This window comes from Podarcis melisellensis, assembly GCF_964234715.1.
Source record: "Podarcis melisellensis genome assembly, chromosome: 1".
Taxonomy (NCBI): domain Eukaryota; kingdom Metazoa; phylum Chordata; class Lepidosauria; order Squamata; family Lacertidae; genus Podarcis; species Podarcis melisellensis.
In genome coordinates this window covers 124,709,641-124,725,099 of record NC_138528.1, presented here as the reverse complement: position 1 = coordinate 124,725,099, position 15,459 = coordinate 124,709,641, and the positions used below count along the sequence as shown (strand labels likewise).

The window sequence follows — 15,459 nt, the reverse complement described above, 5'->3', positions numbered from 1 at the left end:
CCCTTACACACAGCAGCCTTAAACCTAGTTCACAGACAGATGGGATGTAAATATTTACAATAAGCCTTCTCTTTGGTTGTATCAGCTCTATGTGCGAGCGATGGCAGATTACTGGCCCCTTCAGGACCCCGCCATTCCGTGTGCTGACGCAGGACTGCCGTTTAAAAAGGGAGACATTCTTCAGATTGTGGACCAGAACGATGCCCTGTGGTGGCAGGCGAGGAAAGTCTCTGACCTCAGTGCCTGCGCTGGACTCATCCCCTCGAACCACCTTCTGAAGAGGTAGGAAAACCAATGTCAGCTGAAAAGAAGGTGGCTTTGTGGCTGAGTGGGGATTTGAACCAGAGTCTACCTAGCCCTAGGTAAAGGGACCCCTGACCATTAAGTCCAGTCATGACCAACTCTGGGGTTGTGGCACTCATCTCGCTTTACTGGCCGAGGGAGCCGGCGTACAGCTTCCGGATCATGCGGCCAGCATGACTAAGCCGCTTCTGGAGAACCAGAGCAGCGCACGGAAACATCGTTTACCTTCCCTCTGGAGCAGTACCTATTTATCTACTTGCACTTTGATGTGCTTTCGAACTGCTAGGTTGGCAGGAGCAGGGACCGAGCAACGGGAGCTCACCCCATCGCAGGGATTCGAACCGCTGACCTTCCGATCAGCAAGCCCTAGGCTCTGAGGTTTAACCCACAGTGCCACCCACGTCCCTTTTTTTGCTATTTAGTGTTAGATCCTATAACACTGGAACAGTATAAACAAGAAATGCGATTGTATTCCAGCATATGATGATGTGTAGGTAAAAAGCGCGGAGGTTCTTCATTTGGTTCCTTTCCTGTTGCTTTGGGCTTCTTTGAAACATAGGGCAGAAGAGGCTAGTTTTCCACCTTATTATCATTCTGGAGCACAGGGAATAAAAATGCCCCGTCTGATCGGATCCATGGAAACTGCATTTATTCTCTTTTTAAGGAAGCAGCGAGAGTTCTGGTGGTCTCAGCCCTTGCAACCCCACACCTGCCTCAAATCAACCATACGTGAGTAGAAAGATCTTCTGGCTGTGAATAGCGGGTGGGGAAGCTGCTCTTATACTTACTTCATTTGCTGTATGGACTCCTACCATTGTTGTTGTTGTTGTTTAGTCGTTTAGTCGTGTCTGACTCTTCTTGACCCCCTGGACCAGAGCACACCAGGCACTTCTGTCTTCCACTGCCTCCCACAGTTTGGTCAGAAGTGGATGTCTTTCTGGGACTCTCTAGCTTTCTCCATAATCCAACGCATGTTTGCAATTTGGTCTCTGGTTCCTCTGCCTCTTCTAAATCCAGCTTGCACTTCTGGGAGTTCTCGATCCACATACTGCTTGAGCCTTCCTTGTAGAATTTTAAGCATAACCTTGCTAGCGTGTGAAATGAGTGGAATTGTGCGGTAGTTGGAGCATTCTTTGGCACTGCCCTTCTTTGGGATTGGGATGTAGACTGATCTTCTCCAATCCTCTGGTCACTGCTGAGTTTTCTCCCACCATTGTTGTTGTTGTTATTTAGTCGTTTAGTCGCGTCCGGCTCTTTGTGACCCCATGGACCAGAGCACGCCAGGCACTCCTGTCATCCACTGCCTCCCGCAGTCTGGTCAGACTCATGTTTGTAGCTTTGAGAACACTGTCCCACCATTGACTAGAGCACAAATCAGACCCCGCCATACATTGAGGGGCAGTGACAAAACCCATAGGGTACATCTAGCTCAATACCTTGGTTGACGAATGCCTTGCGACTCGAACATTTTGGCTCCCGAGCGCCGCAAACCCGGAAGTGACTGTTCCAGTTTGCAAATGGAACCCAAACGTCTGACGGGGCTTCTGATAGGCTGCAGGAAACTCCAGTCCGAAGCCGTGCCTTGGTTTCCAAACGTTTTGGAAGTCAAACTGGGTGCAGCTTTCTGGAGTTTCAGACAGGGAAATCCTAGCTGTGGAAGACTGAACCAGCGAACTTCTGCTTGCACAACAGTTGCTGAGTTACGGTTCTTCCTGGTATATTTTCATCTGTTGGAATCTCTCTCTCTCTCTGTGTGTGTGTGTAGAGCAAAAGTTCTGGCAGTCTCCTTAACTCTACTGTTTACTTTCTTTTTCATTTCCTCCATGGATTTTCTGTGAGTAGTAAGTACTGTGGAAGAAGGTAAGCACAGGCGTCTGAATGTCATATATTTCTTTTTAGATATGCCAAGCAGTGGTGCAATTAGGTAATTTTCATCTCTAGACCGAATGGTCTCATGGAGGAGAGATCGTTAGATGGTAATGTACACAGTGTCCCTATTTTCCAGGGACAATCCCGGATTTACAGAAGCCGTCCCGGTTTCTGATTTGATCCCAGAATGTCCCACTTTTCCTTAGGATGTCCCTATTTTCATCAGAGAAGTGTTGAGTTATGCGACCCTGGAGCCAAGGAGATGTAACTATACAACTTTTTGAAGACATCTGAAGGCAGCCCTGTTTTTAAATGTTTAATGTTTTATTACAGTGGTGCCTCGCAAGACGAAATTAATCCGTTCCGTGAGGCTCTTCGTATAGCGGTTTTTTCGTCTTGCGAAGCAAGCCCATTGACAGCTTAGCGGATTAGCGCTACAGCTGTCAAGAGGCTTCCAGCGATCAGCTGTTAAGCGGCTTATCAGCAGAACAGCTGATAAGCGGCTTAGCGGCTTAAGAAAAGGGCAAAAAAAACGAAAAAAACCCGCGGGGGGATGCAAGATTTTTTTCGTCTTGCGAAGCAACCCCATAGGGGAATTCGTTTTGCGCAGCGCCTCCAAAACGGAAAACCCTTTCGTCTAGCGGGTTTTTCGTCTTGCGAGGCGTTCGTCTTGCGGGGCACCACTGTATTTTTATATGTGGAAGCTGCCCAGAGTGGCTGGGGCAACCCAGTCAGATGGGCTGGGTACAAATAATAAAATTATTATTATGGAATTGGGTGTCCCTGTTTTCACCGGAGAAAGGTTGGAGGGTATGGTACACATTTACTTTGAAATGTGTCAAGCCAGTCTTGTTTTACTTTGTGGCCCTCCTTCTCCTCCTCCTGCGTGGGACCCAGCGCTCTTCCCTCACATTTAAAGCCAGATTAAATCTGCACTTTTGGAAGCAACCTGAGAGCTGAATTACAGCCACCCTTCAGTATTTGCACTTATCTGAATTTTGCAGAGTAGTTGTCCATCTAAACAATTCTTACAAAGCTGCATACATTAGGGGAATGTGTACATTAAAAAATGAACATATCAGTGAAAAATGACACACAAAAATGCATTCTGTTAGGAGAAACTGCTTGCAAAAATGAGCACATTTAGTAAAAGCTGCGTACGAAAACGTGTTTGTTCGGAGAAATTTGCAGTGAAATGCATGCGGATTTTAAAAGAAGGGCAAACTTCTGCAGAAAAACAGGGAACTGAATTTAAGACTCAGTTTAAATTCCAATTTAAGGGGGAACAACTGAGAAAACTGAAATGGACTGGTTTTTCCATCCCTAGTGAAATGTAGCCTCAGTCTAAAAGAAAATTAGACATGCCTAGTATCTGAAGAAGTGTGTGCATGCACACGAAAGCTTATATCCAGAACAAACTTAGTTGGTCTCTAAGGTGCTACTGGACAATTTTTTAATTTATTTCGACTGCATCAGACCAACAATGGCTACCTACCTGAATTTAGACATACCTGTTAATGTTCCCCACCCCTGTATTGCCCCATGGTACAATACTGAAACGCCAGAGAAAATTGATAGAAATTGGATCTCTGGTTGGATTAGTGATTTGTTTATATCATTGTGTTAGGTTAAAAGCAAACAAACTCATGGCCTGTTTTTGTTTCTGCTTGCCATTTTTTCCATACAACAAACAGAAGAAGACATGCAGATTGATGAGAAGTGTGTAGAAACAGGTAATTAACTTTGGGTTTGGGTGGGTGGTGGTTGTTGTTGTTGTTGTTGTTGTTGTGCAAAAGGGACCACAAACCTGGGTATAGGTGAAATGTTCTGTTAAATTATCTCTGATGGAATGTGCAAAACAAAGTGTGTGTTTTATTTTATTTTTAACGTGTTACCATTCTGGTTTTATCAAGTGATGCTCATAATAAAGATAGCCAGCAGGAGAAGTATAAGTTTTGTAAGGAATGCTTGATTACACAGTTTAAGCCTCTCTTGTGACTGTTTCACAAGTTACTGTATTTTTCACTCTATAAGACGCAAGAAAAAAAATATTCTGAATCTCAGAAGCCAGAACAGCAAGAGGGATCTCTGTGCAGTGAAAGCAGCAATCCCTCTTGCTGTTCTGGCTTCTGGGATAGCTGCGCAGCCTGCATTCGCCCCATAAGATGCACACACATTTCCCCTTACTGTTTAGGAGGGGGGAAAGTGAGTCTTATAGAGCAAAAAATACAGTTAAGTCTCACAAGCTAAAAAGCTTTCCTCCCTACCAAGCTGTTTTTTGAGCTTATGGATATTTGTACAGCAAGGAATTCAAATGGGCTGAAGGATTAGCGTTTCCCTCTTCCTCTGCAGATCTAAGGAGGCACAAGAGTAGTCATAGCTACCATTTTTGTTATATAGAAGGCACATACCTTGCAGAAGCTCCAGCTAAAGGATGCCTTCTCCTGCCGTGCCTAAAACGTATAGAGGGTGGCAATTCTAAGAGTACAGTACCTGGATAAGCAGAATGTGGGTTTGTGTGACTTACATTACTGAATATGGAAAAATGCAAAAATGAAATAATAATAATAATAATAATAATAATAATAATAATAATAATAATAATTTTTATTTATACCCCGCCCTCCCCAGCCAAGGCCGGGCTCAGGGTGGCTAACAAGCAATAATAAAAACAAGTTGAATGAATACAACTTAAAAACAAGATTAAAATACAACATTAAAATATTGAAACATTAAAATATTAAAATGCAGCCTCATCACAGGAGGAGAAAGGAAAAAGAAAAAAGAAAGAGGGAGAGGTCATCAAATTGGCTCCAAGGCCAGGCAGAGCAACTCTGTCTTACAGGTCCTGCGGAAAGAAATCAGATCCTGCAGGGCCCTGGTCTCATGAGGCAGAGCGTTCCACCACGCCGGAGCCAGTGGTAAAAAGGCCCTGGCTCTGGTTGAGGCTAATCTGACTTCTTTAGGGCCTGGGACCTCTAGGGTGTTGCTATTTATGGACCTTGAGGCTCTCTGTGGGGCATACCAGGAGAGGCGGTCCTGTAGGTACGAGGGTCCTAGGCCGTGAAGGGCTTTAAAGGTCAAAAGCAGCACCTTAAATGTGACCCTGTACTCCACTGGGAGCCAGTGCAGCTGGAAAAGCACTGGGTGAATATGCTCCCACGGCAGAAACCCCGTGAGGAGCCTCGCTGCAGCATTCTGCACCCGCTGGAGTTTCTGGGACAGCTTCAAGGGCAGCCCCGCGTAGAGCGAATTACAGTAGTCAAGCCTAGAGGTGACCGTCGCATGGATGACTGTGGCCAGGTTGGGGCGGGAAAGGTAAGGGACCATAGTCTTTTGAGCGGGGGAACCTCATGCTAAATTGCATCTTCTGACCTGCTTGCTCATAAATGGAGAAGGGATAATATGGGCTGGATGTAGAGTTTCAACAAGAGGAGTTCTGCTCCTGAGATGCTCTCTCTAGAAGAAAATGTCAACCAATTCCTTGTGCACCTTGAAAAGCTTCTCTGCAGGGTTGGGAGAGTAGTAAGGGAGACAGCATGAATGACTGCAGTGGAAAGGAGGATTTGATAAAAGTCACCTGCCTTTCTCATGAACTCCTGTCCCTTCTGTTTGTGAAAGGGATCTCTGGGAACAATCCTTTGAGCTAAGGATGAGTTCAAGCAGACTCTCTGAAATTGGCTAAACTTGCATGAGCATGGACAGTGGGGACTGTACCTCTGATCTAATATGCTGAGTCTGTTATTCCTAATTCAGTGGGAAATGCTTCTAGTTCAGATTGTTGAATGAGTGTGAAATCAGAGCATTCCTTGTTAAGTTGTGGGTGAACATATCAGACGACTCAGCGATTCTTCAAACAGCTCTTGCTTATTCACAGGCCAGGACAGAACTGAACTGAAGGGTTCAGTCAGTCTGCTTATATAGAGCTCCAGTACAATGTAACTGTAACAATTTTCTAAAACTATCCAATCACTGAACGTCACTTTTGATCCCTTATTTGCATAACTATCTACAGTATCCCCCTGCTGGCCCTGGGTGAGAACTTCAATACATAACATTCCTCTTAATATCAAAGCCACCACCAATTTTACAAAGCCATTTCATATTCATTGTCTCTCTAGATATAAAGCCTTGGAGGGCTTTGTATGTTGCGATGAATGACGTTACCCAACACTGAATCAAAATATTCTGGAACTCTTCTTTTTCCCCTCCTTTACTCGGGCTGTGTTGGGGATGCAGTTTGGATTGAAATAAGTGTGGGGCAAAAGGTTTAAGTGCCCTGTCTCCTCAGTCCCGCTGTTGCAATCCAATTTGGCGCCCATCCCCACAGCACAGTTGCTTTTAACTAAAAATAAGATCCAATTATGGCTCTGTCCTGTAATGTGCACTTTGGCCCCTAAGCACGGATCAGAGGAGGAAATGAGAAACTAAGTGTGTCTTGTTGCTGTGGGGTTGGGAAGACCTTTCTGATGGGGTGAGTTTTAATTATCTTAGATGAGGATAGTACTGAAATGAAATGTATTTGCTATTTTTGCTCCCTGGGTGACTTAAAAGACGAGGAGACTTTTGAGTCTGGTGAGTATACTTCTTTTGGTAATTTTGTGTTACTGACTATACTTTTCGTAATGATAATAAGCGTGTGGTGGAGGTGATCAGTTTCATTTTAAAAGTGTACTGTGGGATCCATTTGTGCGTTTGGAAAGCCGCTTGCTGTCTCAGGCTTTTCTGAGCCAGATCTGGAGATTTTAATCACCAAAATGAAAACACATTTGAGACCAATTGGGTTACCCTCGCCGCGTTCGTTCAGTTTTGAATGACTCCCATACATACGGTGAAAACTGCCAGACCACGCACGTGTTATGAGAGGACAGCTGGAAGATAATGAGATTACATTATATAAGTGTGATTGAAGAGCTAATCTACTTCATGGCCTCCTTATTACTCCTGATGATGGAGGAGGATCCCTTTTGACACTTGGATACTAGGATGAATTTGCACATTATATACAAAAGTAGGGCAGGTTTATGTGAAGCTTATCTGTCTGTAAACTGAGCAAATCGGTCTTAAAGCAACTGAGAACACCCAGCAGTGAGATCATGCTTCCTTAACAAGCAAATCTTGAGCGGTGGTCCTGTGTTTTTTTTTTTTACATGGTTCAGATTGTTAGAACAAATCCGAAGGTATGCTTGTGGTTTTCCAGTGCATCTGCAGTGACTTCAGTACACTTGTGGAAAGAACTGTGTACAAACAATACCTTCAAAACACATTCTTTCCCTCAATGCTGGGCACTGTAGTTTGTTAAGGCTTGCTGGGAATTGCAATTTTGTGAGGGGTAAACTACAGTACGGGACGTGGGTGGCGCTGTGGGTTAAACCACAGAACCTAGGACCTGCCGATCAGAAGGTCGGCGGTTCGAATCCCCACGACGGGGTGAGCTCCCATTGCTCAGTCCCTGTTCCTGCCAACCTAGCAGTTCGAAAGCATGTCAAAGTGCAAGTAGATAAATAGGTACCGCTCTGGCGGGAAGGTAAACGGCGTTTCCGTGTGCTGCTCTGGTTCTCCAGAAGCGGCTTAGTCATGCTGGCCACATGACCTGTCTGCGGACAATCGCCAACTCCCTCGGCCTATAGAGCGAGATGAGCGCGCTACCCCAGAGTCGGTCACGACTGGACCTAATGGTCAGGGGTCCCTTTACCCTTTACCTTTGAACTACAGTACCCAGAATTCTTTGAGGGGGAAAACGTGTTTCAAATATGTTTTAAAGCTTTGGCATGTCCATAGCCCAAGAGCTGAATGACGCTTCCAGACAAACCTGTTCCCTGAGCATTCATCCTGATTTCTTTGTGGGGAGGTTAGATGATGTTACATCAAGCATCTTTCTCTCCATTCTCCATCACTTTCCTTACTGCAAAAAGTAAGGAAGCGAGTTTATTGTGCAAGACCTCTCAGCCAACTGCAATCGCACAACCTGAACTGGTATGGGATGGAATCCCACCTCAAAATAGCACCCAAATTTTAGAAGTCATAGGGATTTTTCAAAATGGTGAGATGTGATTTGAGACAGAGGACATCTGTTAAGAAGCATTGATAAGGGGCATATGAAGAGCTGGGATGTGAAGTGTTCACACTGAGGGGGATCTGAAGCAGGTTGCAAAGTCTGCAGTCCCTGGAGAAAGATGGTGGGTGGGTGTGGTTGCTAGATATTTTGAAAGTACTAGTAAGAAATGCTTGCTTTTGTACAAAGTAGCTCTAGTCATACTTGAATTATCTACATGTTCTGCTATTACTGCTTTGGATGTGATTTTCACAGACCTAATTTTTAATATGCCCTCCTGTTTTTATTTTTTTATGCAACAATGCCAGAGGAGCTTAAAGAAGGTAACTTTGAATTTCCCCCCTTTCCCTCCAGATTCCCCAAAGTAGGTTGTTGGTCATTTCTTTATGGCTAGAGATGTCAGAGACTTATATACTGAATTGCCTCCTTCTAGTCATGTCAGGTATATATGCAGAGAAATTATGGGATGGACCCGAGCAGGGACATGGATGCACACTTAGCAAATGTATGTTTACCACATGATAACACATTTGTATTAACTAAGCACTAACCAACCCTTATGTAAGTTAAGGTTCTACACAGCCTCTTTGGAAATATGAGGAAAGGTTTTGTGCTCTGTGTGTGTGTGTGTGTGTGTGTGTGTGTGTGTGTGCGTGTGTGTGCTTTGATTATTTGGTTAGCACGTTAGGATGGTGGACAAATATATTAGCGGCTTATTTTTGCACCTGAGTGCTTCCGTGGCATATTTGATGTGTGGTCAGAAAATAAATACAGTCCTCAGCCAGTTTTTAACACGTAAAAAATGGTTCCATATTTCTTTCTTATTTGGAAGGATATTTCAGGGCAACTTACGCAGCCTGAGTCCTTAGAAAGAGAAGGTGTCATTATTAATAGATAGTTTTATTATTGCTCAGCAGGGCAATATTCGCCAGCAGGTCCCAGGGCACTGACAACCATTTACAATTTTAAATAGTAGTTTTAATTAACTGTTTTTACTAATAACTTTATTGCTTTGTTCTTTTTAAAAAACTGCTTTGAGGGGTTTTAATTTTATGCAGTAAAATATATAATTAAAGTTCAGAATAAAAAACAGCACAAACTGCAGTCAGGGGAGTAGGGTGGGTATTGAAACACACGCATCTCAGGTGTCATATTGAAGATAACTGGTGCCTTCTGTCAAAAAAAAAGAAAGAGGTTTGTTTTAAAATATATTTATTTTAGCTAGTTAGATATTGCTTTAGTATTGTGATTTCTAAGCAGTGGGCAAAAAAACAAAACAATAAAAATTGATCATAAAACTGAGCAATATCGATCAAGAGTAGGCATTCAGCTGCCATTATTTGGCCACTGGGTCCACACCTAGGCTGGGCAAACCAATTTCATAATAATTCTCCACCCTTCTGTGCTTTCTTTTACTTAGGCCAACCTAACTGACAATTTGGAAAGCACTTTTTAAAATTTACCATCAACTAGCAAGCGAAGATAAATAGGTACCACTCTGGCGGGAAGGTAAACGGAGTTTCCATGCACTGTTCTGGTTCGCCAGAAGTGGCTTAGTCATGCTGGCCACATGACCTGGAAGCTGTACACCAGCTCCCTTGGCCAATAAAACAAGATGAGCGCCGCAACCCCAGAGTCGGCCATGACTGGACTTAACCGTTCAGTTACCTTTACCTATTTAGGGATGTACTACCTCTGAACATCTAGGGACGCGGGTGGCGCTGTGGGTTAAGCCACAGAGCCTAGGACTTGCCGATCAGAAGGTCGGCGGTTCGAATCCTCGCGACGGGGTGTGCTCCCGTCGCTCGGTCCCTGCTCCTGCCAACCTAGCAGTTCAAAAGCACGTCAAAGTGCAAGTAGATAAATAGGTACCGCTCCGGCGGGAACGGAAACGGAGTTTCCGTGCGCTGCTCTGGTTCGCCAGAAGTGGCTTAGTCATGCTGGCCACATGACCCAGAAGCTGTACACCGGCTCCCTCGGCCAATAAAGCGAGATGAGTACCGCAACCCCAGAGTCATCTGCGACTGGACCTAATGGTCAGGGGTCCCTTTACCTTTACCTTTAGCAAGCGAAGCACAAATTGAGAGAGGGCTATTTCTTAAAACTGATGTGAGAGAGCAACTTAGGCATATAAGAAACAAGAGCTTAAAATGTGCTGTTGTGAAGGGCTGCCGCCGTTGCGCTGTCGTTTTTAAAGTATAGTTTTGTTCACGGTGTTTTGGGTGTAGTAAATCTGGTCTCTTACACCTTTTGGGTGGCACTCTTAGGCATTAAAACGATACTAGCTGCATCTTTTGTATGAAAAAACAGGTAAAATCCTGCAGTTTGATAATCAGTCTGGCTTTTCATAATTTGTCTGACTTTAAAAAAAATGTTGCTTTTTTCACATTGCAGAAGAGGAAGAATTCAGTGGATCTGGCAAGCGGGTCTTCATTAGTACGTCGTTGTATTGAGAGACTGGAGAATTGCTGTGCTGTTGCTCCCTGTGAAAGTAGTTCCTTGTTGTTGTATTTGAGGTGCATTCACCTTGTGCTTTCTTCCTGAATGTTCCTTCGATTTGGAATTGATATCCCGCTTTATCACTCCCCTTCAGGAGTCTCAAAGCGGCTAACATTCTCCTTTCCCTTCCTCCCCCACAACAAACACTCTGTGAGGTGAGTGGGGCTGAGAGACTTCACAGAAGTGTGACTAGCCCAGGGTCACACAGCAGCTGAATGTGGAGGAGCGGAGACGCGAACCCGGTTCACCAGATTACGAGTCCACCGCTCTTAACCACTACACCACACTGGCTCCCTCTTTGCTGCGAGGGAGATGATCATTTCAATTTTAGTGAAATCCCTAATATTATCCTGACCATTAAGCTTGAAGTAAGATCTGAAGTCAGTTAATCCAAGTCCACTGTTTCATTTTAAGCCTCTAACCAGCCACTCTTCTGTACAGTTCTGTTTTGTAGTTCAAGTAGTAGTAGTAGTAGTAGTAGTAGTAGTAGTAATTTTATTATTTCTACCCCATCCATCTGGGTGGGTTTCCCCAGCCACTCTGGGCAGCTTCCAACAAAAGATTAAAAATACATTAAAACATCAGTCATTAAAAACTTCCCTAAACAGGGTTGCCTTCACATGTCTTCTAGATGTCAGATATTTGTTTATTTCCTTGACATCTGATGGGAGGGCATTCCACAGGGTGGGCGCCGCTACCGAGAAGGCCCTCTGCCTGTTTCCCTGTAACCTCGCTTCTCGCAGCGAGGGAACCGCCAGAAGGCCCTCGGCGCTGGACCTCAGGTTGAACGATGGGGGTGGAGACGCTCCTTCAGGTATACTGAAGGTGTTTGTCCCTGCCAAGCCACCTCTCCAATAAGTTTATAGCTCTTGTGGTTCCCTCTGCCTGATAAAAATGGGCGAATTTCCACCAACTTCAGAGGCTTTTGACTCCAAATTGCTTAGCTTTTATTATGGGCTAATCAGAAAGACCCACTAATTCCTATGAATTCATTCTAATCTAAACCATCCTGAGAATTGCATTAAATGTTGACATAGCTGTAGTTCGAAGTGGTTTACAAGTTTTACCACCTCAGTGAGAGCTAGACCCACGGATATTGGCCATCAGATCTAAGAAGAACCCGTGTCTTCAGGGAGAGCATAGTTCTGAATATCAGATGTTGCAGGTCAGAGATGAAAAATTTGTAGCCCTCCCGATGTGGTTGGGGCTCCAGCTCTTACCCACCCCAGCCAAATGGCCAAATGGTCAGGAATGATGAGAGCCCAACAACATCTCCTCGCCCCTTCTGTAGAAAAAATAGGGACTAAGCATCACTTCCATGGCCAGCTCGTCAACTGTTCAGAGGCCTTTGGCTAGCTGCTGTTGGAATGGAGCAACCATTGAGATGGACCACAGTCTATTCCAGCAAATGTTATTTTCACAGAAACTGCCATCAGCTTCCAAGGCTCGCCAAATGGCATGCAGGGAATTTACTGTATTTTTCCGCTCTATGGGACACACCGGACAATAGGAGGGGGAGAACAGAATTTTTTTTTTCTTGTTCTCCCCCTCTAAATCAAGGTGCGTTCAAGGTGCATTCACCCAAAGCCTCCGGAGCACAGCGGGTGTTCCCGCTGCGCTCGGGAGGCTGCAGGCGGCTACCTTGGAAGCCTGGAGAGCGAGAGGGGTCTGTGCGCACTGACCCCTCTTGCTCTCCAGGCTTCAGTGAAGGCAACCCGAAGCCTCTGGGGCGTGTTGTGAGTTCCCGCCGGGCTCCGGAGGCTTCAGGTTCCTTTCTACCTGCTCTTTGGGGCTGGCGGGGGGAAGCACTGCTTTCTGCCACTGCCAGCCCCAAAGAGCAGGTCAGGGAAGAGCCCAAAGGCTGCCCTGCAGAGGCTTTGCACAGCCATCCCCAAGCTAGAACAGCGAGACAGAGCGCTGCAAGCTGAAAAGACGCAGCAGGAACCTCATGCAACACGAGGTATGACTATTTAAGTAGTTAAATAGGGAGTTTGTCACAAGCGGTCTTCAAATATCTAAACATTGAAGATGGAGCAAACTTGCTTTCTTCTGCTCTGGAGGGTAGGACTCGAACGAGTGGATGCTTTAGCCGAGATTACTCTTCCAACTCTACAATCCTATCAGTTGTAGAAATGTGGGGGGAGAGCAGCTCTGTCTTGGACTTGAGAGGCCAAACACAATAATGGTCTATCTGTCTGCTAGGATGGGGAGTTCCAGGTTATGATGTGACGGGGTGGGGAGGCCATCTGAGGTGCCAAAAATATTGCAGGCTGGCCCTGCTAACCGATCAAGTGTGCCCATCACATTCCTTCCGTGACCAGTACTCCATTCTCCATCTTCAGCCGGTTTCCGGAGAAGTATGCGCCTGTGCCGCAGGAAATGCCGTAACAGCCACCTGCCGTGCTACACCCGGTGCCCCAGCGGCTGCTACAGTGCCACAGCAGCACCTTATGAAGAAGTGGTGAGGTACCAGAGGCACCCTGGCGACCGAAACAGATTAATTGTGCTAGTAGGTGAGTTGCAACAAGTTGCCTACAACTTACCTAGTTACTGTTAGGATCGCCCTGCTCTCGTGTAGGACCCTGGTAGAGACAGATGCCCGACTAGCATGTTCTCTCCCACCTGGTCGGTCGGGAGCTTCAAAATCTTTCTTCTGCCTGAACATCACAGCTACTGATTCCAAAAGGCATTAACACGCTTAGGGATCCACAGAGTATTCACAGTTTCCATAACAGAACTCAGCATTTTGGCTAATCGACATTTATTTACATATGATACACTCGGAGCATTCTGACTTAGCTCCTTCCTCTTTCTCATCAGGCAGCAAAGAGAGAAAGAAAGAAAGGACAATAGTCCCACTTCACGGAACACAGTAATACCAAACATCCTGTCTCCGTCACTTCCCACACTGTGGAATGAAAACATACACCGTCGTGTGATAGACAACAATCTCATGACTGCAGACACAGGGAATGAATCTCCAACATCCTCCCCCGTTTCATGAACTGTGTTGTAGTCATCAGTGTAACTGCAACAACCATACAGATGTCATACACACAGTATACCCCTGTATCACCCGTTCCACTCTTGGAACTACCTGCAACTGGATTGGCCTTGGGCCTTCACCATCTTGCACTTCTGACTAGTCTTGGCGTCATAGCTCTCCTGACTATCAAGAAGTTTCATAACTGGCTTTGTTGGGACTCGAACCCTAGCTTTGTTCCTCTCTGAGGAATCAGTGTTGACACACACAGCCTTTGGTGTGGTTTCCCATCCTTTAAGGACAAACCCTGTACCCCTTTCAAGACTTTGGGTTCCAAGATCTGTGTCGAGCCACTAGCCACAGCTAAATCTGAAACAGCTGTGTTAGCAAACTCCTGCGCATACCTGCACATCAGGCGCACGCCCTTCACTGTATCAGTGGGACTCACCTCACCTCATAACTTCCCTTGAATTTGCACAGAGAAAGTACAGGCATACCTTGGAGATATCACGAGTTCAGTTCCAGACCACTGCAATAAAAGAAATATTGAAATAAAGCAAGTCACTTTTTTTTGTTTCCCAGTGCATGTAAAATTTATGTTTACACTATACTGTAGTCTTAAGGGACGCGGGTGGCGCTGTGGGTTAGACCACAGAGCCTAGGACTTGCCGATCAGAAGGTCGGCGGTTTGAATCCTCGCAACGGGGTGAGCTCCCATTGCTTGGTCCCTGCTCCTGCCAACCTAGCAGTTCGAAAGCACGTCAAAGTGCAAGTAGATAAATAGGTACCGCTCCAGCGGGAAGGTAAACGGCGTTTCCGTGCGCTGCTCTGGTTCGCCAGAAGCGGCTTAGTCATGCTGGCCACATGATCCGGAAGCTGTACGCCGGCTCCCTCGGCCAATAAAGCGAGATGAGCGCCGCAACCCCAGAGTCCGCCACGACTGGACCTAATGGTCAGGGGTCCCTTTACCTTTACCTTTATACTGTAGTCTTATTAAGCCAGACCCCCCTGGCTGCAGGGGCGTGGGTTGGGATCCAGCTCTAGCCCCAGTCCTGTGGCCACAAGAGGAGCATTGGAGCTTCCTTCTCCCGGGAGCAGCCAGGCTGCCGGCAACTGAACCCAAGCCCTTGTAAGGAATAATGGATATATGAAGCGCAATCGTGCAAAGTGCAATAAAATGAGGTAATAATAATAATAATTTATCATTTATACCCTGGCCATCTGACTGAGTTTCCCCAGCCACTCTTGGCAGCTCCCAATCAAGTGTTAAAAACAATACAGCATTAAATATTAAAAACTTTCCTAAACAGGGCTGCCTTCAGATGTCTTCTAAAGATAGGATAGCCACTTATTTCCTTCACATCTGAAGGGAGGGCGTTCCACAGGGCGGGTGCCACTACCGAGAAGGCCCTCTGTCTGGTTCCCTGTAACCTCGCTTCTTGCAGAGAGGGAACCGCCAGAAGGCCCTTGGAGCTGGACCTCAGTGTCCGGGCTGAACAATGGGAGTGGAGACACTTCTTCAGGTATACTGGGAGTGCCTATTGCACTCTTGACTCTGGTAACACAAAATGGTACTAAAGTGGGAATCTTATCATGAAGCACACATCAAGTAAATATGACTTTATTTTAGCATGAGGGAACCGCCAGAAGGCCCTCGGCACTGGATCTCAGGGCTGAACGATGGGGGTGGAGACGCTCCTTCAGGTATACAGGACCGAGGCCGTTTAGGGCTTTAAAGGTCAGCACCAAC

General features: G+C 45.8%; 1 protein-coding gene across 9 annotated transcripts in view; it reads left to right on the top strand.

Moving 5' to 3' along the window:
- The window catches only part of MPP4 (MAGUK p55 scaffold protein 4), a 41,918-nt gene that overhangs the window by 19,499 nt on the left and 6,960 nt on the right, over window positions 1–15,459 (top strand). For 2 of the 9 annotated variants that reach the window (XM_081923478.1, XM_081923477.1), the window contains 8 exons: window positions 86–282; window positions 968–1,032; window positions 2,146–2,163; window positions 3,867–3,905; window positions 6,727–6,747; window positions 8,536–8,550; window positions 10,622–10,663; window positions 13,069–13,239. In XM_081923478.1, coding sequence (XP_081779604.1) covers window positions 86–282; window positions 968–1,032; window positions 2,146–2,163; window positions 3,867–3,905; window positions 6,727–6,747; window positions 8,536–8,550; window positions 10,622–10,663; window positions 13,069–13,239 — 568 coding nt within the window. The remainder of the gene's footprint in view (window positions 1–85; window positions 283–967; window positions 1,033–2,145; window positions 2,164–3,866; window positions 3,906–6,726; window positions 6,748–8,535; window positions 8,551–10,621; window positions 10,664–13,068; window positions 13,240–15,459) is intronic. The other 7 variants (XM_081923479.1, XM_081923480.1, XM_081923481.1 and 4 more) reach the window with 7 other exon arrangements.